The sequence below is a fragment of the Lissotriton vulgaris genome, chromosome 6, assembly GCF_964263255.1.
Source record: "Lissotriton vulgaris chromosome 6, aLisVul1.2, whole genome shotgun sequence".
In the NCBI taxonomy this organism is placed as follows: Eukaryota; Metazoa; Chordata; class Amphibia; order Caudata; family Salamandridae; genus Lissotriton; species Lissotriton vulgaris.
The window spans coordinates 210,300,247-210,325,898 of record NC_141694.1 but is presented as its reverse complement, the minus strand read 5'-3'; the positions used below and the strand labels follow the sequence as shown (position 1 = coordinate 210,325,898).

Here is a 25,652-nt window from a genome sequence, read left to right as displayed (position 1 = left end):
CCACCAGGAAAGCAGTCTTGAGCGTAAGAAGCCTCAAGGGACAGTTATGCAAGGGCTCAAAGGGAGCGCACATCAAATAAGTGAGAACAAGATTCAAGTCTCACTGAGGCATAACGAACGAAATAGGAGTAAAGAGGTGTGTTATGCCTTTCAAGAATCGGTTAACAATTGGGCACTTGAAAAGAGAAGGCTGATCAGGAAGTCTAAGGAAAGCAGAGATGGCGGAGAGATAGCCCTTGATAGTGTCCAGAGCGGAGCCCTGCTGGGTCAAAGAAAGGAGGAACAAGAGAACTTCAGAAAGAGGGGCAGAAAGGGGATTGACAACCTCTGCTGTGCACCATGCCACAAATAGGCTCCACCTGCAGGCATACACCATCTTAGTGGAGGGACACCTGGCTGCCAAGATTACATCACAGACTTTGGGAGGCAGGCCGAAAGATGTCAACTGCCACTGCTCAATCTCCATGCAAGTGGAGACTGGACAGGCTCGGGTGGAGTACCGTCCCCTGCTGCTGCGTCTGAAGATCCTCCCAAAGGGGCGCGAGTCGGAGGATTGATGGCCATGTTGAGCAGCTCGGTATACCAGATTCTTCGTGCCCAATCCGGAGCCACAAGAATGACTTGGGCCCGGTCACACCTGATCTTCTTCAGCACTATTGGCAGAAGTGGTATAGGTGGAAAGGCGTACAACAGACCGCAACTCCACTTGTGATGTAAAGTGCACTATATACCCGTGAGGGTCTCCAGGCACGGGGGAAGGGGTGCTGCTACTGCTTGAAGAGTCAGGTCTTGAGTAGTCTTCTGAAGTTAAGTAGGTCTTGGGTCTGCCGTAGTAGAATTCGGAGTGTGTTCCAGATCTTGGCAGCGAGGTAGGAGAACGATCTGCCGCCGGCGGTAGTTCTTCGGATGCGGGGGACGGTAGTGAGGGCGCGGACGGCGGAGCGGAGCTGGCGGTTTGGGGTGTAGAAGGTGAGTAGTCTGTTGAGGTAAGCTGGTCCGGTGTCGTCTAGTGCCTTGTGTGCGTGGTTGAGGAGTTTGAAGGTGATCTTGTTGACGGGCAGCCAGTGCAGGTCTCTCAGGTGGGGTGTGATGTGTGTGTGTCGAGGGATGTTTAGGATCAAGCGGGCAGAGACTTTCTGTATGCATTGCAGTTGTTTCAGCAGTTTGCAGGGGCTCCCACGTAGAGGGGGTTTCCGTAGTCCAGCCTGTTGCTGATGAGGGCCAGGGTGACTGTTCTTCTTGCATCAGTTGTGATCCACCTGTAGATCTTCCGGAGCATGCGGAGGGTGTTTAAGCAGGAGGATGTGATGGCGTTGACTTGCTTGGTCATGGAAAGTGTTGAGTCGAGGATGAAACCCAGGTTGCATGCGTGGTCGGTGGGTGTTGGTGCTGCTGCCAGCGAGGTTGTCCACCAGGAGGAGTCCCAAGCTGAGGGGGTGGAGCAGAGGATGAGGACCTCCGTCTTGTCAGAGTTCAGCTTCAGACGGCTTTCCTTCATCCATTTGGCGACGGCCTTCATTCCTTCGTGGAGGTTGGTTTTAGCGGTGAGGGGGTCCTTGGGAGGGAGAGGATTAGATGTGTGTCGTCGACGTAGGAAACAATCTTGAGGTTGCGCAGTCTGGCGATGTCAGAGAGTGGGGCCATGTAGATGTTGAACAGTGTCGGGCTGAGGGATGATCCTTGGGATATGCCGCAGATTAACTTGGAGGCCTCGGACTGGAAAGGGGGGGGGGAGGCAGACGCTCTGGGTTCTGCCGGCAAGGAAGGAGGTGGTCCATTTCAGACTTGTCTTGGATCCCTGTGTTGTGGAGGCGTTTGCGTAGGGTGCGGTGGCAGACAGTGTCGAAGGCGGCTGATAGGTCCAGGAGCATGAGGGTTGCGGTTTTGCCTTTGTCCAGCAGGGCCCTGATGTCGTTCGTGGCGGCAATGAGGGCGTTTTCGGTGCTGTGGCTGCTTTGGAACCCGGACTGGGACAGGTCCAGGATGTTGTTCTCCTCGAGGTAGCGGGTCAGCTGATTGTTGACTGCTTTCTTAATGACCTTTGTCGGGAACGGGAGCAAGGAGATGGTCCGGAAGTTCTTGAGGTCTCTCGGGTCCGCCTTGGGTTTCTTGAGCAGGGCGTTTATCTCTGCGTGCTTCCAGCTCTCCGGGAAGGTCGCGGTCTCGAAGGAGATGTTGATGGCCTTGTGGAGATAGGGTGAGATGGTGGCGCTGGCTTTGTTGAAGATGTGATGTGGGCATGGGTCTGACGGGGAGCCGGAGTGGATGGTGCTCATGATCCTGATGGTGTTGTCGTCACTGAAGTGGTCCAGGTGAGCGGGGGGTTGCTGTGGTTGGTGGCCGTGGGGTCCGAGGTGTCTATGGTTGTTGGGGAGGTCAGGTTGTCTCAGTTGTCGTGGATGTTGGCGATCTTGCGATGGAAGAAGGTGGCAAGTGAGTTGCAGAGGTCTTGCAATGGTGGGATGTCAGTGGTGTTTGAGCTGGGGTTGGAGAGTTCCTTCACAATGTTGAAGAGCTCTTTGCTGTTGTGTGGGTTGTTGTCGAGGCCGTCCTTGAAGGAGGCCCTTTTGGCAGCTCTGATGAGGTGATGGTGTTGGCGCATGGCATTTGTGTGGGCTTCTTGGTTCTCCGGTGTCTGTTTGTGGTGCCATTTCTTCTCTGGTTTTAGGCAGGCTTGTTTGGAGGTCAGGAGTTCTGCAGAGAACCAGCTGGCATTCTTGGTGGTGTGTCTGTTGGAGGGTTTCTTGACCGGGGCAAGAGTGTTGGCGCGGTCGATCTAGCGCCTGAGGTTGCTGGCGGCGATTTCGGGGTCAGCGGGTGGGCATCGGGCGGTGTTTAGCTGGTCTTCGGTGATTTTGCTCAAGCTGCGGCGGGGGAACGGTTGGGTGCGATGTGGGTTTCTGGAAAGTGAAGTGGATGCAGCTATGGTCGGTCCAGTGGCGTTTGGTGGTATGGCTGAAGGCGACGTGGGGGCTTGCGGAGAAGATGGAGTCGAGCGTGTGTCCGGTGGAGAGGGTGGGTGTCGTGACTAGCTGTTTGAGTCAGGTTGTCGAACAGTGTTGTGGAGTTGTTGTCGTTGGCGTTCTTGAGGTGGAATTTCAGGTCTCCAAGGAGGATGTAGTCTGTGGAGGCAAGGGCGTGTGTGCTCATGAGGTCTGCGATGGATTCTCGTAACTACGGTTGGGGTCCCGGGGGTCTGTTGACGGGGGTTCCTCTGAGGTTAGTGTTGTGATCGACGTGGAGGTGTTCGGCCAAGCTGAGGGTTTCTTCGGTGTTAGTTGAGATTTTGATGATGTTCCTGTGGATGATGGCGATTCCTCCTCCTGGTTTGTTGTTGTTCCAGTCCTTGTGTGTGATCTTGTAGCGTCCGGGATGGCTATGGCTATGTCTGGTGACGAAGAGATGTTCCTCCAGGTCTCCGTCAGGAAGGCGACGTCTGGGGCGGAGGAGTTGAGCAGGTCCCAGAGTCTGACGGCATGCTTGTGGACTGAGCGGGTGTTGAGTAGTATGCAGCTGAGATGGGTGTGGCCTCCGGTGTTGGGATGGGATGGGCAGGACGGGTGTGCGCTGGCACGTGTAGCTACAGTTTCGGCAGGCGAAGGTCCCATGGGTGAGTTTCGGGGTGGCCTGGAAGCAGGTGGAGTTTCGGCTGGGGGCGAGTACGTGGAGGGTGAGGGTGTTGGCGTCATAGCGGCCTCGGGTCCTATGGGGGTTGTGAGGGTCAGGGGGTCTGGTGCTGGGCACGGTCCAGGCGCGGAGGGGCGCAGACAGGCATGCCCCAGGCATGCCATTGGATCGCAGCAGGGTGACCGCACAGCGGTCAGCATTTGTAGGGGACGGGGGAAGAAGAGCAGCTGGGGGGCAGGGGGGAGTCAGCGGATAGGAAACAGTAAACAACAGAGGGCATGCTGCCCTAACTACAAAATACAGGTTAAAAAAAAAGAGTGAAATAAAGTGAAATAACGTGCACAGTACAGGACAAAAGGTGACAAACAAAAGGGAGGAAACCGCAAACAGAGGGCACAGCTGCCCTAACTACAAAAACAAGTTAAAATAGGAGTGACATAACGGGCACAGTACAGGACAAAAGGTGACCAAAGGCACAACCACCAGTCACACTGCGGCAGGACAATACAATCCAGCGGGCTCAGGGAGGGCTCGAACCTTGCAGCGAAGGGGTGGCTGGCTGCAGGACGAGGGAGAACTGCGGAGCTGTCTGGGGGAGTGAGATCCTGGGACCGAGGTCAGAGGACTCACATGCTCACCGCAGCGGCCGGTACTTGTAGGGGACAGGGGGAGAGGGGGGTGGCGGGGAGGGGGGGTGGCGGGCAGCTGGGAGGCGGGAGCGGGTGGGTTCAGTGGACAGCGAAACAGTAAACAGAGGGCGCAGCTGCCCTAACTACAACATAAAGGTTAAGAAAAAGAGTGAAATAACGGGCACAGTACAAAACAAAAGGTGACAAAAAACGGAGGAAACAGTAAACAGAGGGCAGCTGCCCTAACTACAAAATACAGATAAAGAAAAAGAGCGAAATGACAGGCACAGTACAGAACAAAAGGTGCCAAAAAACGGAGTAAACAGTAAACAGAGGGCACAGCTGCCCTAACTACAAAATACAGGTTAAGAAAAAGAGTAAAATAAAGTGAAATAAAGTGAAATAATGGGCACAGTACAGGACAAAAGGTGACGAAAAACTGAGAAAACCATAAACACAGGGCACAGCTGCCCTAACTACAAAAAGCAGGTTAAAATAAGAGTGAAATAAAGACAAAAGGTGACAAAGGCACAACCACCAGTCACACTGCGGCAGGACAATACAGACCAGTGGGCTGAGGGAGGGCTCGAACCCTGAAGCGAAGGGCGGGGCTGGCAGGCTGCAGGACGAGGGAGAACTGAGGAGCTGCCTGGGGGAGTGAGATCCTGGGACCGAGGTCAGAGGACTTGGTTAGATCTAACCAAGGCTTCCACCACTGTCGAAAGAGACCTTGCACCACGTCAGAGTTCCAACGCCATTCATGATCCATCGTGCACCTTCGGCTGAGTTTGTCCGCCCTGGCGTTCAGAGAACCTGCCAGGTGTTGAACCACCAGGAAATGCCCTGATGTTCCAGCTATGTCCAGGGGCGGAGGGCCTCTTCACATAGGGTCCACAACAACACTCCGCCTTGTGTGTTGCAGTACCACATGGCAGTGGTGTTGTCTGTGAACACCTGCACTACTCTTCCCCGGACAGAGGAAAGGAATGCCTTGAGTGCAAGACGGATCGCCCTAAGCTCCAGAAGGTTGATATGGAGCCGGAACCCCGCCTGAGACCAGGGACCTCTGATCTCCGCCTTTCCCATGTGGGCACCTCCTCCCAGAAGTGATGCATCTGTCACCACTGTAAAATCTGGTTGGGGGAAGGGAGAGGGATCTGCCGTTGACCCAATCCTGCTTTGTGAGCCACCACTGCAATTGTCGTGCAGTGCCCTCCGAGATCTGGACACAATCGGACAGATTCCCCTGATGCTGCGCCCACCGGAGCTTCAGGTCCCACTGCAGAGCCCGCATTTGCCACCTGGCATGATCGACCAGCAAGATGCAGGAGGCAATGAGGCCCAACAGCCTCAGGGTCAGCCTGACCGAAACCCGGGATAGAGGCTTAAAGATCGGAATCTTAGCCCAAATATCTCAGGCTCGCCTTTCGGGAGGATAAACCCGAAACTCCATCGTGTCCAGAACTGCTCCGATGAAGAGGAGCTTCTGAGAGGGAATCAGTTGTGACTTCGGCAAATTGATGTAGAACCCCAGCGAATGCAAGAGGTCAGCCGTAGTCTGGAGGTGGGAGACAACTGTCTGGGGCGAGCCCGCCTTCAACAGCCAGTCGTCGAGATAGGGGAAGACTGAAATCCCCTGATCTGCGTAGATGAGCTGCAACTACCGCCATCACTTTCGTGAACACCCGCGGGGTGCTGGTAAGGTCAAAGGGGAGCACAGTGAACTGAAAATGCTCATGGCCTACCGTGAACCGTAGGCAATGCTGGTTGGCCGGCAGGACAGGGATGTGAAAATAGGCATCCTGCAAGTCCAACGCTACCATCCAGTGTTCCGGGTCGACGCCAGACAGGACCTGAGCAAGCGTCCACATTTTGAACTTTTCCTTCCAGAGGAAGCGGTTGACGTCCCTGAGATCCAAATAGGATGCAGGCCCTTGTCCTTCTTGGGCACCAGAAAGTAGTGCGAGAAACAATCATGACCTACTTCTGGGACAGGAACGTGCTCAATGGCTCTTGGGCAAGAGAGCCGCAACTTTCTGTTGGAGAAGTGCCAGATGATTCTCCGACATGGAGTGGTATTGCGGTGGCATAGCTGGAGGGGTAGTCTTGAAGGGGAGGGAGTACCACATTCGGACTATCTGCAAAACCCACCAGTCGACCTGACGGTGCGCCAGTGGGGGAGGTGAAGGCGAATCCTGCCGCCCACTGGCGTTTTATGGGCCTGAAATGTCGGACTAGGAAGGTTTAGAGGGTGCTACAGAGGGGGGGGGTTTGTGGACTGGCAAGCCCGCTGGCCCCCTGAACCGCGACGGCGGTTCCCACGTCCGCGTGAAGCTTGGGCAGCTTGCTGCGGTCCGTGGCTTTGGGACGAACGTAGTGGGGCGCCCCTTCCATAGCCACAAAAGAGGCGAAAAGCACACTGCTCTGGACAGCTGGTGAGGCCCAGGGACTCAGCCGCAGCCTGCGAGTCCTTGAAACGCTCTAAAGCGTTGTCTGCTTTGTCGCCAAAACGGCGACGGCCATTAAAGGGCATCTCCATGAGGGTGTTCTGGACATCTCCCGAAAAACCAGTAGATCTCATCCAAGCATAGCGTCTGAGGGCTACTGATGTGGAAATCCTTCTGCCCAGAGAGTCTGCAGTGTACAGCCCACAACGGATGGCAAACTTTGCGGCATCCCTCCCATGGCAAACAGCTTGGGAGAGCACTGTCCGGGCCTCCTCCGGACATTGGGGCAGCACCTTATTTTATTTATTTTTATTTAGTTTATTTATAAAGCGCACTGTCACCTTGCAGGCATCCTGGCGCTAACTGACTCACGGGCAGACAAGTATCAGACAGGGCAAGACCACACAATCGGTCACTTAGGAAACCAGGTTTTGATCTTTCTCCTAAATGGGAGAAGTTCCGTGGTTTGCCTTATATCAAGTGGGAGCCGATTCCATAATTTAGCAGCTGCCACCTCGAAGGATCTGCCCCCTGCTCTGACCTTCTTAAATCTAGGTACTTTCACCAGCCTGGCCGCTGAAGACCGAAGAGGCCTGGCTGGTGTGTACCAGGTAAATTTCGATTGCAGGGAGGCAGGACCAGTTCCATGAAGAGCCCTGAACACCAGACAGAGGGCTTTAAATTGTATCCTCTGTTACAAAGGTAGCCAGTGCAGCTTTGCAAAGGGCAGCCGGTCCATGTGCTCTTCTAGGAAGCCCCAGAGCCAGCCTGGCAGCTGCTGATTGCATCCTTTGAAGCCTATCCAACAAACTCAGGGGAGCCCAGCAAAAGAGCGTTGCAATAATCCAATCTACTGAGGATTATGCACCTTGCCACTTGAGCACGTGCCTGGAATGGTAAAAGTGGCACAACTTTCCTCAGAGATCGAAGGATAGCAAAACAGCAGGCGGTCGTTTTTTTCTACGAGTCTCCATACTAAGTTTTTGATCAAGCATGACCCCTAAATTACAGACTGAAGCCACAGGCCGTACATTAGTCACTGATTCAGGAGGCCAAAAGTTTTCTGGAAACGGGCGGGAGAACTTATTCCCAGCGCTAAAAAGCACCTCCGTCTTACCAGCATTAAACTGAAGAGAGTTATCCTTTATCCACTGTGACGTATCCCGCAGACAGTTGTGGAAAACTTCCACAGATGTTGAATCCTCTCCCTCAAAGGAGAGGATCATCTGCGTATCGTCAGCATAGTTCATAGTCTTGATGTTATAGGTTTTAATAAGCGAGATCAAGGGTTTTAGATTAAAAAGTATGGGACTAGTTGCTGAGCCCTGTGAGGCACCTGATTGAACACCGATTGAAAAGGGGGCAGAGACACTGCCTGCTGCCTATCCTGTAAAAAAGATCGAAACCACGCCAGGGTACTACCTCTCACCCCAGCCTCAAATAGACGGTTCAGCAAATTCTTATGATTAACCGTATCAAAGGCGGCAGACATATCTAACAGAATCAGGAACACTGTCTGTCCCCACGCCTCTGAAGCTCATCCACGGCGGTCACCAGAGCCGTTTCGGTCCCATGAGCTGGCCGGAAACCAAATTGGTCATTCTCTAGTAATTGATGCTGTTCCAGATGTTTAGAGAGGGTTGCACTGACCAGGTGCTCGACCACCTTTGCTGGAAAAGGCAGCAGGGAAATAGGCCTGTAATTTTTGGAGCAGTCCGGATCTAAAGAGGGCTTTTTCAGCAAGGGGGAAATCACAGCCTGTTTCCACTGTGCTGGGACAGTGCCAGTAGCGATGGATTGGTTGCAAATTAGGCGGAGTGTGGGAAACCATTCCTCCTCATACTCCTTCCAAATTTTGCATGGCACAGGGTCCAGAGGAGACCCGGAAGAGATCCCCCTAGCCAGCCCACGAAATACATCTTCCGTGAGGATTGGGAATTCAAGTAGTGGTTCCCCCAACGCACAGGCTGATTCGTCATCCCTGTCTACCGTTGCCCCAAATTCGATGTCATTAGGGTGACCGGTGTCAGGGGAAGCCTCCAAATCCTCAATAATTTGCTCGATTTTCTCCTTAAAGAATTTAGCCAAGTTCTCACAGAGTCCTTGAGACGGTACAATGGCATTCTTAGAGCATTCAGGGCTAGTAACGCTGTTTAATATATTGAAGATACTCCTGGAGCTATTAGCAGCCGTGCAAATCACGGAGGAATAATAGTCCGCCTTGGATTTCTTAATCACACTTTTATATTCCAAGACTTTGCTTTTCCATAGCATCCTTGATGCTTCATCATAATCCCGCCTCCATCTTCTTTCTGCCTGTTTACAACCCTGCTTCAAATTAACCAGCGTATCGTTGAACCATGGGGCAGAGACATTCCCCTTACAACAACATGTTTTTAAGGGAGCATGAGCATCCAACACCGCCGTGATCCCTGAGCAGAGTGAGGTAGAATTCTCCTAAACTTGCTTGTCCAAGCCAAAGGACTTACTCACATTGAATACCCTGTCCGAGGGATTCAAACGAGCAAGCGCCTTCCAGTCTCTGCACCGAAATTCCTCAATAGCCGGTGGAGCCTTAGTGTAAGCACCCTTAATGATTACGAAAAATTTGACAAGAAAATGGTCTGACCAGTCCGTAGGCAAGATTTCCCCCATAGCCAGCAGGTCAGGGACCGCAAACACCAAATCTAGGAGGTTCCCCGCCTTGTGAGTGGCTCCAGTGACTTGCTGAAAAAGGCCAAAGCTTTCGCAAGATTGAAGTAAGTTGAGTAGACCCAAATCAAAGGAGCCATTGCGCCAAAGATTAAAATCCCCCAGAATGACCAGCTTATGGTGGGACGCTGCAATATTAGTCAGAGTGGCTAAAAGCGCTTGTTGTTGCAGAATGCTGAAAGCCCCTGGCAGTCTATAGCATAACAAACCAGCGCAGACAATCCCAGAGCAAGTCCGGATGGATAACCCCAGCAGCTCCGTTCCCACCGCGGGGTCCGGATCAATAATGTCAATTTAACAAGTTGCATTATAAATAACTCCTGCCCCCCCCACCCCTACCAATAGGTCTGGGAAGATGTAAAAATTTAAACCCAGGAGGGCAAGCACAGCCGAGCTCGACCAGACAGTCAACATGAGTCCACGTTTCTGTCATAAACAAAACGTCCAACTCATGTGTCTCAATCATCAGCTGCGCAACTGTATCCCACACAGAGTGGGAATAATGTCCCAAAAGATTTGCAGTGTTTACCAACTGCAGTCCTAAGCTGGTGGAAGGAAAAAGTTTCTTTCCAAGATGGTCTAGCTTTTTAGATTCCCGTCCGGCGGAGCGGTAGAGAACGAGCTTTTGGAAGCAGAGGCTTGGACCACCAAGCTCTCAGGGGTGGGGTGTTGGGAAAGTAAAGTGGGGTCACCCGGAGCCGGGCAGTGGCATCTGGCGACCATCCTGTCCACAGGAGCCCCCATGTTGGGCCAGGTCCAGGTGCCAAAAAGATGTCCGTTAGTGCCTCATTAAAAGGCAGCAGGGGCTCCGAAGAGCTTGCTGCCGGCTGAAGCACTTCAGTTAGGATGTTAGTCCTAACCGCCCAGTAGGGAGCTCACGGTTGAGGGCCTCGGCTGCCCTCGGTGACACCACTAAATATGATGCTCCCTCCTCCGTAGCCACGGTGGGAGCAGGTAACATGCCAAGATCTGGGGAAGTGTCCTACCCACTGGCATTCCCCAGTTCCTCTCTCCAGTCCTGCTCCAACTGGTCAGTTAAAGGGTCCTGGCGACCCCTCCCAGTCCTCTCCTCGTCATCCTCTGGGGTCCAATTCCCTTGAAAAGGGGACCCCTGGAACGAATAGGGGCCCAAAGATCAAACCTGGTGTCGAATCCGGCGTTGAGGGACGTCGGTCCGGCACTGGTTCCATTCTTGGGAGGAGGATGGGGTCGCCCGCCGTTGGACACGGCTGTGCTGCAGGTGGAAGCGGCGCTGGTGGAGGTGTCTTGATGTAAACCGGCGTCGATCCGGGTCCAGGGCTAGAGAGAAGGGAGTGAGCCCCCCCCCCCCCCCCCCCAGCCGAGTCCGCGGGGCCCGAAGGCGAGCCAGCAGGATCAGGCTGCTGCCCAAAGATGGCATGCATCATTTCGTAGAACGTACGAAGCTGGGCGGGAGTAGCACCGGGTCCCGGAAAGGAAGGAACGCCCAGAGTCGACCCATCAGGCTCCGCGGAGATTCAGGAGGAGTACCGCCCGCGTCCCTCGGTCAATGGTCCGATCGTCGAGGCGCTTTGACTTACCCGACCCGGAGTGCCAAGACTGACTATTTCGACGAATGATTATGGTTCTGCGGCCGGTCCCTCGACCTCCCTCTGGACAAGGACCTCGAACGGCACGGAGCCAACTGCCGATGCTCCAGAAGCTTTCAAGACTGCTCCCGGAAAGACTTTGGAGCCATGGACTGGCAGTTGGAGTACGACATAGGGTCATGGTCGCGCTCCAAGCACAAGAGGCACACGCGGTGTGGATCCGTTACTGACATCAGTCGGTGACAGGAATCGCAGGCCTTAAACCCAGGCATCCCTAACTTGCACCAGGAGTCGAAGACTCAAAACGATTCGACAAAATTCGCTCAAAAAAGGTGTCAAAAAATTACTCCGGATCTGCAGTGGCTGGAGTGGAAAAAGAAAGAACGGACATCAGTGCGCGAGGGCGGTGCCTAAGTTGCTCCAGCGACGTCATCCCGGCGGCCACGCCACCGCCGGACGCGGAGCTGACCAACGCCACCTTCCAACGCGCAGGGGTACTGCTGACAAAAACTTTCCGGATCCAGTCTGACGCCTGGGGAATATTCTAATGTAAGGAATCTATAACTAACATATTTCTTTCAGATTGAGTGGACGGTGCCGACAATGACCACTGCATTCAAAGTAAATGATCGGTGCTAACCATTGCCTGAAGGCAATGGCGATCATTGGAGGCAGGCTGCTCGACTTGAGTAGTGCCAAAGAGGAGAGGTGCTATACTCACAGACTGCTGGGCTGGCAGCAGGTCCTCAATTCCGAGCTTGGAACCGGGGCTATCCCTGGGGGAGAACGCTTCATCTGCAGAAGTAGGTTGTGGTAGATGTCAATGTCCTCAGGACCGAAGCGGTCTGGAATGTCGTCACCACTCATGCATGACAGCTCAAGGCAATGAGCTTGACGGTCACAGAAATTCTTTTTGGTCCGAAATGAATGGCAGACGGCCTTGTTGTGCCCAGGTGAGAGGTCCAACTGACAGACCTGATGGAGGTCCAGTGGAGGGTATTTTGTGAGGCAGCGAGGACAGTTTCTATGTGGTGTCCATTCCATCACCGTTGAGGAACAGTGGAGAGATGCAGCCGGAGATAGAGGTAGGCTCCTAAGGGCAAGGCCCACGTGGGACCACTGTCTATCCGAAACCCAGCTTAAACGAAGAAGCAACTGCTAACCCAGTGCGAGACGAAAAGAAAAGGGTGACTAAATCCAAGAATAATACCAACAGAGGAGAGGAATCAGTGTAGACCGAATAAAGCACAGCAACCATGTCGATCCGGAGCGCGGAAACACACGTCTGATCCAGATGCCAGAATGAAAACAATCTAACAATGAAGTCTATGACCTTGTGCATTACCAGAAAGAGGAGTCGCCGCACTACCTCTTAAATCAAATGGCTTTTTCAAAGAAAAACAACTTGCATAGATCCAGGCCCAACACTAGATGGCCGGAATTTGAACAACATGTGTATCTACAGCCATAAATGCCTCGCACATTATGTAACAGGGCATCAGTATCTAGAGGAACTTGGTTTTCTCTTAACAGCTTTATACAGATTGAACACCGTATGCAGTAAAGGTGCAATAAAGGTTACCCTTTTTGCTGTGGTTGTTAGCAAACGTGAACTCGGCTATTCATGAAGTGTATGGTATAGGGTCAATGTTGCACATAACCAAATTTTGTTTTACCTATACGGCTTGTATGTATGATTGCATTAATGATCCAAACTATTTTGCACTTCATTTCATAGACCTACCCATTTATAGAGTAATGTGTACAAAAGAAGCTTGGAAAATGTCATCAGTAATGTCATAAATTATGTCATGAGGGACGCAATACGTGAGGTCATAAGTAATGCATGGTGGGGGAGCAAGTTCTAGTTAGCTCTTCTAACTAGAACTGGTGAATTTCTCCGTTTCTTTTGTTTAAAGTTTAAAACGTTAATGTCACTGGCTTATTCACCTAACTATAAAAAAAGAATCTTAAGATGGCTACCATGCACAGGTACTTTCGGGGCGCAGTAGACATTACACAAGGGATGGACCTAGCACTAAATAATTGTCGGCGACCCACCCCAAAGAAAGAAAAACGGTGAAAAAAACCAAAGACAATTACAGACCCATCCACTAGATGGTGGAATAATGCACAATATGTGAATCCAGGAAAGGGATTCATGCTGCAAAACATTACTTTACCCTTTGTTTTTGTTCCAGTGAATTTCTAGCATCTTTTCAACATGAAGTAATATTTTATTACCATACATAAAGGCAAACCCATCACCACGGGCTGCAGGGGGATGTCCGCTGGCCCTACAACAAACCCTCCACAAGAGGTCAAACCAACACTGCGCACAGCCTTTACCTGTGCATAGAAAGCAGTTGGAAACAGGGCCGGGCCAACCCACCGGGAGCCAGCACTGTTGCTACTACTAACGTGGAAGGGGAGGGGCAAAACGGGGGAGCTTGTAGGTGATTTGGTGCATGTACATATTCAGCAGCAACTAAAAGGAGATTCATAGACACTGTTCTCAGACCAAGAGAAGACAGGAAAGAACCAACTCGTCTTGGACAGTCACTACAGAAGAAATTGCGCTCAATTAATCAACAATGAATTCACCTCATTCAAGGATTTCAGATTGTTTTTCATCATGCAACTGTAGAGAAAGCATACTGTCAATCAGCCTGGGAAATGGCGGGAACATAGTTGCGTACTGCTATAGTGGAAGTGGTGTGGCAAAACCGGTGGAGCTTGTTGGCAATTTGGCCTTTGCATACTCAGCGGCAATTAAAAAGGGAGAACTGTGGCTTTGCTATCAGACCAGGAGACGTCTAGAAATAACCAACTTGGCTTGGACAGTAACTACAGAAGAGATTGTGCTCCAATAAATCAACCATGGCGTCACCACCATCCAGGTTTCAGAATGTTTTTCAACCCACAATTGTAAAGAGAACACACTCTACATCATTAGAAAGGGGCGGTGGCCTGCCTTCATGGCCTCATTAGGCCTTGGAGACACCATCCCATATGCAATTATTTTTCCCTAAGGGAAGGGGGCTGCGCGGACTCCCCTGACCCCCCTAATGCACCCTCTACAGCCATTTCGCCCCTGGGGACACCTCCCTAGTGCCCAATCGGTTAAGTAAAGGAGGGGAGGGTTGCACGGCCCCCTCACAGGGTCTTAAATGGCCCTGGGGACCCTTATCCTATTTTTTTGTGATGGGCCTCCATCTTAAATAGATGGGTACCCAGGTCCACATACGGGGCACCAAAAACACATTGGGGGCTGCAGGGGGAGCCCCAGTGCTCCCACGGCCCCAGCTCGATCCCCACATGCTGGAGGGGGCTGGCACTGCTCCCGCACGCAGGGAGCACCTATTAATGCTGCTCCCTGTGGGCAGGAGCAATGTTTCGATCTGTTTCACTGCCCGCATCAGTACGGGCATGGAAACATGTCAAAAGTCTGCTTCCAGTTAGCGAGAGCACTTTTAAAGCTCCTTCCAGAGGGAGCTGATTGTGTATGCTCCTATTTGGTGGGAGTTTAAAAATGCTCTTGCCAAGTGGGAGCAAACCCAAGGCTCCCTGCCTATGCCGGTATGGGCAAAGAAACTGTTGTGTACCTCGGTGGCCTCGCAGGGAAACAAAGTGAGCCGGCCCCAGAGAATAGGGTCCCCGGGGCCAATGAAGGCTTAGGGAGGGGGCCATGCTGCCACCCTCCCCTTAGAAAATACAGTGGGTCCGGTGGATGGGATACCCAGGGCTGAATGCGGCTCGGGGGTTGGCCTCGGACACTTAAGCGGAGTGGGGCTGGGTGTCCCCCCACTAAAGGTCGGGTGAGGGTGAACTAAGGGTGAAAGGAAGGAGCGAGGGTGTGCCACCACAACACAAGTAGAAAGGAGAGACAGGTTGGGGGCAGTCACCTGAACAAGGAATGTAAAACATTTATAATACAAATTTGTTGAAATTGTCATAGGTAATAATGACAGACAACATTATTACCTCGAAAATTTCACACAAGATTAATGAAGTTGCCATTTATAAAATAAGAGATAATTGCATACTTTTATGCTTGCCCTGCTTCCCATAATTGTGTAGTCTACCCTCGTTGTTTATTATTAATACAGAACAAAAAACAATAGCCTTCATTAGTTTCAGGTGAACCTCACGATCAACCGGATATACAATTATCAAGGAAACATGAACATAAATACAATTAAATTAAGTGCTTACCCATGTTCCGTTTTCAAGGCTTCAACAATCATCAGCAGTTCACTAATTTGTGACTTGAGGTCTTCCACTACGCTCTTGCTGTCATCTCCGTCTGACTTGACCCGGAATTCATCGATTGAATTAAACAAGTTTGCCCTTGGTGTGGTTGATACAGGTGTTGTAGATGGTGGAAACAATGGTACAGGAGTGGTAAATGAAGGTGTAGAGTATGGCAAAGAAGTCGTAGATGATGGCAAAGAAGTCGTAGATGATGGCAAAGAATGCGTAGATGATGGCATCAAAGGCGTTGACCAGGGCAACAAAGGTGTAGATGAGGGCAACACATTCGTTGAGGAGAAAGGCGTTGAGGGCAACAAAGGTGTAGACGAGGGCAACAAAGGCGTAGACGAGGGCAACAAAGGCGTAGACGAGGGCAACAAAGGTGTAGACGAGGGCAACAAAGGCGTAGACGAGGGCAACAAAGGCGTAGACGAGGGCAACAAAGGCGTAGGATGCAATAATGTTGGAATAGACTGAGGCAATGAAGGCTAGAAGAAAAAAAAAATTGTTTGATCACTTTAATAATTTCACCAGAATAGATTTGTACTAGAAAATAATTCACAAGATCTGTAGGCAGAACCCTGGCATTACGTTTTCTTAAATACTCAAAATGCACACCACGCTTTGGGATCTCTGGAATTTTGTCAATAATACCAGCATGAAACAGAGGACTTAGTTGATTGTACAAGGAAGTAGCCAGAAAATTAAAATTCACCCCACTTTGAACCAAAGCTCTGATGGAACCAAAAATGCAAAACAAGTGAGCATGACCCCCTGCAGAAGAGATCCTGTGTCTCTTCCTTCCACGCATTTATCCATGCCGACTTTCACACTAACCACCTGCTGATATCCACTATTTCGCCAGTACATTCTAGCATCAATTCATTCTTTCATCCAATCTTTCACCATTCCATCCATTCACCCTTTCACCCATCCTCTCACATTCACCCTTTCACCAATGCTTTCAATCATCCATCCATCCTTTTATCCATTTCACCCTCCCACACATCCTTTCAGCTATCCACACATCATTTCACCCACCTATGCATCCTTTGAGCCATACACCCTTTCACACATCCACCCGTTCACCCATCGTGTCATACATCCATCCTTTCACCAATGCTATCACTTGCACACACATCCCTTTACCCATCATTTCACTAACACATGCATCTGTTCTCTCACCCTTTCACCCATACATTTTCATACACCAACCCAGAGATCCTTTCACCCATCCACCATTTCACCCATACTTTCACTCATCCACACATAGCTTCACTCATCCACCCTTTCACCCACACCTGCTTTCAGTCATCCACCCAGCATTCTACCCACCCACCCACCCTTTCACTCCTGCATCCTTTCATTCATCCTTTCAAGCATCCACTAACTAGCCTATGCATCCTTTCACCCATCCCTGCTTTCACCCATGCAGGAATTCTCCCAGCCACAAATTCTGTCACCTACTCTTTCACCCATTCACACATCCTTTCATTCACTAATTCTTTCACTCCCTCATGCATTCTTTTACTCATCCACCCTTATGCCCATCACTTAATGCATTCACCCTTTCACACAACCTTTCACTCACTCACCCACTCTTTCACCCATCTTTTCCGCCACCTATGCATTCTTTAGTTCACCAACCCTTTCACCCACCCATGTATCCTTTTACCCACCAATGTTCACCCATCCTTTCACTTATCCATGCATCTTTTCACCCATCCACCCATCCTTTCTCCCATGCTTTTCACCCACTAATGTATCCCTTTACCCACCTAATCATCCACTCATCCTTTCACTCATCTCCCGTTTTACCAACACATCCATTAACCCAACCGTCCTTACACCCATCCGTTCTCCAACGTACAAATGATTTCACCTACCCCCATCTTTTCAGCCACCTATGTATTATTTCATTCAACAACCTTTTCACCCACCCGTGCATCCTTTTACCCATCACCCTTTCAACCGTTATTACACCTATGCATACTTTTACACACCCACGTTCACCCATCCTTTCACTTATCCATGCATCCTTTCACCCGTCCACCCTTTAACCCAGCATTCCATGCATCCTTTCACCCACACATGCATTCTTTCAACTATCCTTTTCGCACCCATTCATGTATGCATCCTTTCACTCATCCTTCCTTTCAACCTTTCATCCTTCTTTCCCCTTTCAATCAATCTTTTGTTGGTTAATTATAAGCTTTTGTCTGACAGCTGCATACAGTGGCACATAAAAGCCCACACCTGCTGAAGCTGTGCCCAACACCCCTGGGACTGAAACCCATAAACTTGTATTACAAGGGGAAAGTGGATATTGGGCAACAAGAAGGCCTGTGAGACTGAAAGGAGTATGTATAGTAGGTGCACACATTCTTCCACCATGAATAGACGCATGAACTAAGAATATGCAATTATGGCTTAAAATCAAAATCATATCCTAGTGAAAAAAGTGTACAGTTGTTACTATAAAAGCAACCAGCCTTTCTGTTCTGGCAATATTAGTACCCAACAGAATATTAGAAAAATGTCAAGATTGCACGAATAGTCCAGAGTATCCCTGCGTCTGTTCTCCAACTCATTTTCCTTGCTTCCAACTAATATAATCTCAGCACCACAAATAGCCTGTGTGAAGTGCTTAGGTGGACTTACCCATCACCCACATACATTTGATGTACTTCTCTGTAAGAACACAGCTCTGGTTTCCCCAGACAAGCTGATAAGGTGGCCTTCGAAAACTAAGAGATGTTTACAGCTCTTGTCTGTAAAGCCCCTGTGCTCTCTGGTCCCTGAAACCAAAGACTTCTCTCTGCCTAACCTTTGTTACATGAAGGTTAAATACAACTTTCAGTTTTGATGAATGATCAGAAATAACATTTAATATATGAGCCTTAATGCACTTTCATCTACTTCTGCTTCTATAAAGGATAGTTGAATGTTTAAAGTACATGTATGACTGATTATTGCAGCACTTAAAGAAAATATTAAACATGAAATATTGCTTAATGTTTTCGAAAACAATTGTCTAATGCTTGGAAAAATGAGCAAACACATTAGTCTGAAATATGCAAGCTACAGTATCGACCTGTAGTTAAACCAATATTAAACAATATTTAGTGCTATACAGTTCATGAATATACGAAATGCAATGGGGTAGTACCTAAATAAGAAAAACATGATCACTAGAGATCCTAGTTCTTACAAGGAACTGATATTTCCTGCATATCCTTTGTGGAGAGACGCATCTCTTTATTTCAGCAGACCCAACTGTTATCAGAATAATCAGCTCCCTAATCAAGTAGGATTAGAAAATAAACCACATTGGCTTCATTTCACACATTTTCTGCGCAAACTCCAGACACGAACGGAGAAGATCTGTGCATAGTTGGTATATTTTTCGAAAGCTTGAGGAAATGAACACAGTAAAAATAATTACATTTACAAAAGGAGTGTCTTTATTTTGTGCTGAGAAGCAGAATATATAGATATTATAAAAATCAGTTCATAACACACCGTTTTACTAAAGTGAAAAATAATAAGGCTCTTTGAATGTCAAATCAAATGATTCACTTATGAATATTAGAAAAAAAACTACATTTCAGTAAAATTACAACTGTTTGCAAATCAAAATAAAATAAAATATTTAATACTTTCAAAGAATACAAGAACAATTTCTGCTCTGAGTTGAACCCTTCAAAATTCAAATCCATTCATCTCAAGCTTGGTTTTGAGGAAATTTCACATTATGGCTCTCCTTTGTTCATACTTGTCACCTTCCAATCAATACTTTCACATTATTCTGTGCCAACCTGTGAACAAAGGTTCAAGGTAAAGTGGCCATTTCCATTCCCAAAAGCAATTTCGGGCACCTCTTCACAAAATGGCCTGCAATTCCCCCCATCCCCATAGATCTGAACTTTGAAAAGGCTTACCCACTTCTGTGGTACAATGTAGACAGGTGCATCCCAGAAGACGCTACGCACTATGAACACCATGGGATCGATCCGGAAACTGTTGTAGGGATGGCAGTCTGGGAACTCACGGAGTGGTTTGTCCTCTTTTCTTTGTTTCTGTTCTCATTTGGTTACTTGTCCTCCTCCTCCCCCGTTAGCTCTTCAGTGCTCTATAAGCTCTCCTATCTTTTTAATGTCGGTCGAATTCGGAGTCTGACCTTACACAGAGGATGTGTGTATTGCATTGACGAGTATTCTTTAAAAGAATACATAACTATTCTGGTGTTTGTGCTTTGCTATGCACAGTAGATCATGAGGATAATGATGCATGTAAATGACGATGGTCACTTCTTGTATGAATACTATATTCAGAAACCAATAAAGAAATGCTAATACAGAAGAACATGTTTTAAATCATTGAACATTTTGTTGTTAAACCATTTTATTGCTTTTGTAAGCTTATTTAATGCAAGACCAAAATATTTGATTATATTCCCATACTGCCCATGCATTTAATCAGTTGTACAAGTTACTTACCTTCGGTTACGCCTTTCTGGTAAAGACAGGATCTAGCCTCAGATTCTTTTTCTTAGACTCCTACCCAGGCACCAGGCTGGATCTGGAAAGACTTTCAGCAGTACCTCTGCACATCAATAGAGGGCACCACGCGACTCCATAGTAATGTCTCCGGATGGGACATCAACGAAGTCCATATAAGTCCACTTCAGACATTTCTTTTGTGACAATTTTGGTGTCAAGAACGTGGAGCCACTTAGAGAAACAGTCTCTAGCAACAGTGTGCCAAAAAGGGAAAAATCATGAAGCAACAAGTACAGATTGAAAGAACTCTAGTATTATGCAAAGAGGGGATCTTGGAGACAACAGGGTCCTCAGTTCGCAGAGTGGGGAGGATAGGTGGATCGATAAAAAATCTGCAGCTCGATCCTGTCTCTACCAGATAAAGCATTACTGAAAGCAAGTAACTTGTCCATCTGATAGAGCCATCTAGCTGCTGATTCTTGGTCTTAGAATCAGATACCCAAGCAATACCATTCGTGGAGGAGGGGCTGTGAACTGACCTCGCCAAAGATCTCCAAACAGGAGAAGCCAGTCCAAAGATATGAAGGGACCAGACCTTCTGAAAATGATAGGTGAAACCGATGCTCACAAAAAGGCCTTATCTCCAATAAGGACTACAGAAAATGCGTAGAGTTGAAAACTGTGAGACTGTGAAACACAGAATATAACCATTAAAAGAGGCAGCCCCAATGGGGGAAAGAGGGAGGACATATGATTGGTGAATGCAAAGTGATCAAGGACAATAGTCCATAGAGTCCAGGCTCAAAATCAATGCAAGGAGCATAAACGGAGTGCTCAGCCATAGCAAAACACAATGAATAAAGAAAGAAAACAATGAAGGTGGAAAAGCACCGCTAGGAAAACAACAAGAGCAGTAAGGAAACCGCTTTTACAGACAGAACCTCAGAGATACATCCAGGGAATCCTCAGAAAATAAAGACAAGAACAAAGGAGGCTGAAGCTAATCCCAAGAAGGGTGCAGGTAAAATGCAGCGACAACCAAATGTGCAAAACACACACAGATATATTTGATGTAATATATATATTCCTGGTCTACAAGAGATCCATTCAAGTGATAGGTATAAACATGAAGACACATCCAAAGATAACTGTAGACAAGGATAAAGATGCATGAAAAAAACATAGCAATTCATGTAGACACACAAGTCATACAGGGAACAGCAAAAGTATACCCACTCTTCCGAAGGTAACCTACGTCCTCTGCCACTGAGCTGGAGAACGAGAAGTAGATGAACGAGTGCCACTCCAAGAATAGAGGTAACCAAGAAAGGACGGAGATAATACATCCCACAGTCGTGAAAGAGGAGGGTAAAACAGCAACTGAGGTGGAAGTAGAAAAAAAGCTGGGAAATAGCAAACAAATGCCCCATAAGTGTAGAAGTGGAAGCCATCGCCCACAACTAGAAAACAAGGGCAATGAACAAACGTCATGCAATGAGGAAAGATGCCAGCAGGTGGTAGCAGGAGAAGCAAAGAATAAGCAGCATGTGGAAAGTTCACCACAAAAGAGAAGCAGCAGCAGAAGACCGCCAGGGGAAATGAAGGGCTGACTGAGGGCAACAAATAGTTGATTATTGCAATCACACATTGTCCAACTTATGAAAGCAGGGGAAACCGGTAAGAAACCTGACCAATGCTTCATGGACACTTGAGGAAAGACGTTATGTCCCAAGAAGAAGTAATGAAATAGTCACCATAGAAGGGGGGTGGATTAAGTGGAGCCTCATGCAGAAAAAAGACTGTAGGGTGGCAAAATGGCGGTAATGAAGGGAGGAAAAGACAGGAAAGAGCAAGCTAGCAAGAGAACACCAATGCAGACAAGAGTCAAAACAAGGCCAAACAAACTGTCCCCGACAACCCTAGTACAAACAGCTACGACTCCACACCACCACGTCTATCTCTGAACCAGCATACGGTTGAGTCGGCTTGTGCACCAAAATGAAAGGCGACATCAAAAGGCACGCTAGGCAACTCACATCTAAACATTATATTGTATTGATGGACAACATGGCTACAATTACTTAGGAAAATATATGTCTTTTTATTTTAAATCATGTAAAAACACAACATATATTTGTGACAATAAATGACAACACATATGAAAACAATTAAAAAACTGGAGGTGGCAATTAGTGTCTTGAGACACTAATTGCCACCTCCAGTTTTTTAATTGTTTTCATATGTGTTGTCATTTATTGTCACAAATATATGTGTGTCTTACATTCAATAGGTAAGACAAGATTTTACTGATGTTTAATGTTCACCTTGTTTTAAAATTATCTGTATGTTATGTTTTTACATGATTTAAAATAAAAAGACATATATTTTCCTAAGTAATTGTAGCCATGTTGTCCATCAATACAATATAATGTTTAGATGTGAGTTGCCTAGGTTGTTTTTTGTCATACAGTTTATTTCCCTGGCCTAGGAACTATTGTATCCGAATCTTCAGGGGGTCCTTGTTGAATACACGTGACATCAAAAGGCACATCAATTAAAGTAGTTTGCACAGCCTCCAAACACCTTTAAGTAAGTATGCAACTATGCATGCAGACGTAGAGCTATGGAAGAGACTAGGGGTGGGCAGAATTTGCGTAATCGCGTTACGTAAATCTTACCGAAACAGTAAAAAAATCTCAGCGAACACGCAGAAATTTCGCGAACAAGCAGAATTGCTTGTTCGCAATGCTTTTTACCTGTTCGCAATTGCTGTTTGCGTGCTTGAGGGGAAATATCTTGTGAACACGCATTTTGAGAACGCGAACAAGCAATAAAGTTTGCGTAATGCAGAATTTTGGGCAATTTCCCCCCAAAAAACCTTCAAGCGGAACGGAATTTACCCCCCAGACCTAAAAGAGGCCACAGACCGACCAGCAGAATCGGTGTTATCCACACAACAGTGGATGCTAGGAGTGGTAGCTTATTGCCCATCACATACCAGTGGAACAAGCGCATTCCGAGCTTCCTCCGGAAGGGAAGACAAGAGGCATTCCACTGGCTCCCACTCAGAGGACACAAGAAGTGTTCAGAGTGTACAGGGCAGCGGTAGAAGAACAGAAAATCTGCCTAACACAAGCCTCAACTTTGCTGACCTCGATCTCAAGAGGGACAGGAGCGAGAATCTCAATATTTTGGGTGGCCTAAGCAGCCTGAATTACAAACCTCCTAGTAGACGGATATCTAAGGTGACAGGAGGGATCCCCCTGGGCCAGGCGAAGCCTGTGAGAAATAGGGCGATCCACAGGGAGCTCTATTTCAGGTTTAGCCCAAACACCCAGTAAGATATCAACAAGAGAGTCACCAATAGGAAGTACAGGGTCAACGTTCGACTGATAAGAATGCAAATTATAGGGTCTGTTGACTATTTCACAGAAGGAAGTTGTAAATCCAGTATGAACAAAACTTGATTAAGCATGTCCGTCAGAGCGGAACTGGTATCCATAGCCGAGACAGGAGGCTGGAGAAGATTCCAAGGCAGATGCGTGAAACAAGGACAGTAACCAGTTAAGGTGCATAGGGGGGTGGAATGTTCGCCACAATGGGAGGGACACACACCACAATAATGAGTACTCCACAACCATGAAGAAGGTAAGTCTATTGGCAGGAGTGTCAAAAAGCTATGACTGCATCACTATGGGAGCCAGCAGACAAGAGCCTGACGCGGACATCGTAGTCGGCAGATTAGAAGCAACAACCAAAGGTGGGAACCTCTATGGGCTGTGCACCGGCATTGCTAAGGTGTCAGACACATGAGGCCGACCTGAAGCTGGGGAAGAACCCGCCGGCGGGGTCAGAGGCATGACCTCATGAACTTCTGTGGGGCCAGAGGGTACTCCAGAAGGAAGTGACGATCCAAGAATAGAATGAAGAGTTTGAGAATATTGTCTTATCTGGGTCAAAGACGCCCTGGCACCAAGATAGGTAGGGAGATGCGGACGGATCCATGACCAGACACTTCAAAAAAGGGTAAAAACAGTGGTAAGCAACGAAGGTGGGCAGCGCCGCATCTTTGACTGTCGACGCTGAGACGTGTCCCCATGAAGAGACAATACAGATGTGATGTCTAAAAGGGTAAGCTGTAGCCCGCTTGTAAGTTTTAAAAGAGAACACCAAGCCCAGAAGTATAAACTAACCTTGATCAGTCAAGATGATTCTCAACTTTATGACAGCAGTAAATCAATCAAGAGTATTTGTAAAGCGCGCTACTCACCCGCTAGGGTCTCAAGACGCTTGGGGAGGAAGGGGGGGGCTGCTACTGCTCGAAAAGCCAGGTCTTGAGATGCTTCCTGAAGGAGGGATGTCCTGGGTGAGTTGTAGGTGGGTGGGGAGGGTGTTCCAGGTCTTGGCCGCCAGGTAGGTGAAGGATCTTCCTCCGGTGGTGGTTATGCGGATCCGTGGGACGGTGGCGAGGGCGAGGCTGGCGGAGCTGGCGGGTTGGCGTGTAGAACGTGAGGCGGTTGTTGAGGTATTCGGGGCCCAAGTCATGGAGAGCCTTGTGTGCGTGGGTGAGGAGTCTGAACGTGATCCTTTTGCTGACGGGGAGCCAGTGCAGGTCCCTCAGGTGGGCGGAGATGTGGCTGTGTCGGGGGATGTCCAAGACGAGTCGTGCTGAGGTGTTATGGATGCGCTTGCGTTTGGCGGTGGTCCCAGCGTAGAGGGCATTCCCGTAGTCCAGACGGCTGGTGACGAGGGCCTGGGTGACCGGTTTCCTGGTTCCAGTGGGGATCCAGCAGAAGATCTTACGGAGCATGCGGAGAGTGTTGAGGCAGGAGGAGGTAACGGCGTTAACTTGCTTGGCCATCGTGAGGGAGGAGTCAAGGATGAAGCCCAGGTTGCGTGCGTGGTCCGTGGGCTTAGGTGGGGGGCCCAGAGCAGGGGCCCACCAGGAGACGTCCCAGGAGGAGATGGATGGGCCGAGGATGAGGACTTCCGTCTTATCAAAGTTCAGTTTCAGGCGGCTGAGCTTCATCCAGTCTGCGATGTCTTTCATTCCGTCCTGGAAGCTGGCTCTAGCGGAGGTGGGGTCGTTGGTGAGGGAGAGGATCAGTTGGGTATCGTCGGCGTAGGAGATGATGTTGAGGTTGTGCTTGCGTGCGATGGCTGCGAGGGGGCTCATGTAGACGTGTAAGTAAGTGGGGCTGAGCGAGGAGCCTTGAGGTATGCCGCAGATTATCTTGGTGGCTTCTGCGAGGAAGGGTGGGAGACGGACTCTTTGGGTTCTGTCGGAGAGGAAGGAGGTGATCCATGCCAGGGCCTTTCCTTGGATCCCAGCGTGGCGGAGGCGGGTTGTCAGGGTGCGGTGGCAGACCGCGTCGAACGCAGCCGAAAGGTCGAGCAGGATGAGGGTGGCGGTTTCTCCGTTGTCCAGCAGGGTCCAGATGTCGTCGGTGGCCGCGATGAGGGCGGTCTCGGTGCTGTGGTTCGCTCGGAAACTGGACTGCGATGGGTCGAGGGAGCCGTTCGTCTCCAGGAAGGAGTCAGCTGTTTGTTGACGGTTTTCTCTATGACTTTTGCAGGGAAGGGGAGGAGCGAGATGGGGCGGAAGTTCTTGAGGTCTGAGGGGTTTGCGGTGGGTTTCTTCAGGAGGGCGCTGATCTCTGCATGCTTCCAGCTCTCCAGGGAGGTGGCAGATATGAAGGAGTTGTTGATGATGTCCCGAAGTTTGGGTGCGATGACGGAGTCGGCTTTTTTGAAGATGTGGTGTGGGCAGGGATTGGCTGGGGAGCCCGAGTGGATGGTGTTCATCGTGTGGGTGGTATCTTCCGTGCTGACCTGAGTCCAGGCGCACATGGTGGTGGGGGGTGTAGGTTCGGTGGTGGGGTACGTGTTCTGAGCGCCAAAGCCGTCGTGTAT

At 49.2% G+C, this 25,652-nt stretch overlaps 1 protein-coding gene across 2 annotated transcripts in view; it reads right to left on the bottom strand.

The window, feature by feature from the left end:
• The window catches only part of CD2AP (CD2 associated protein), a 630,446-nt gene that overhangs the window by 27,303 nt on the left and 577,491 nt on the right, over positions 1–25,652 (bottom strand). The window contains exons 17-18 of one of the 2 annotated variants that reach the window (XM_086926251.1): positions 15,662–15,725; positions 15,199–15,619 (exon numbers count right to left, since the gene is read on the bottom strand). In XM_086926251.1, the coding sequence (XP_086782377.1) occupies positions 15,199–15,619; positions 15,662–15,725 (485 nt within the window). Of the gene's footprint in view, positions 1–15,198; positions 15,726–25,652 lie in introns of both variants that reach the window. The other variant, XM_086926250.1, reaches the window with a different exon arrangement.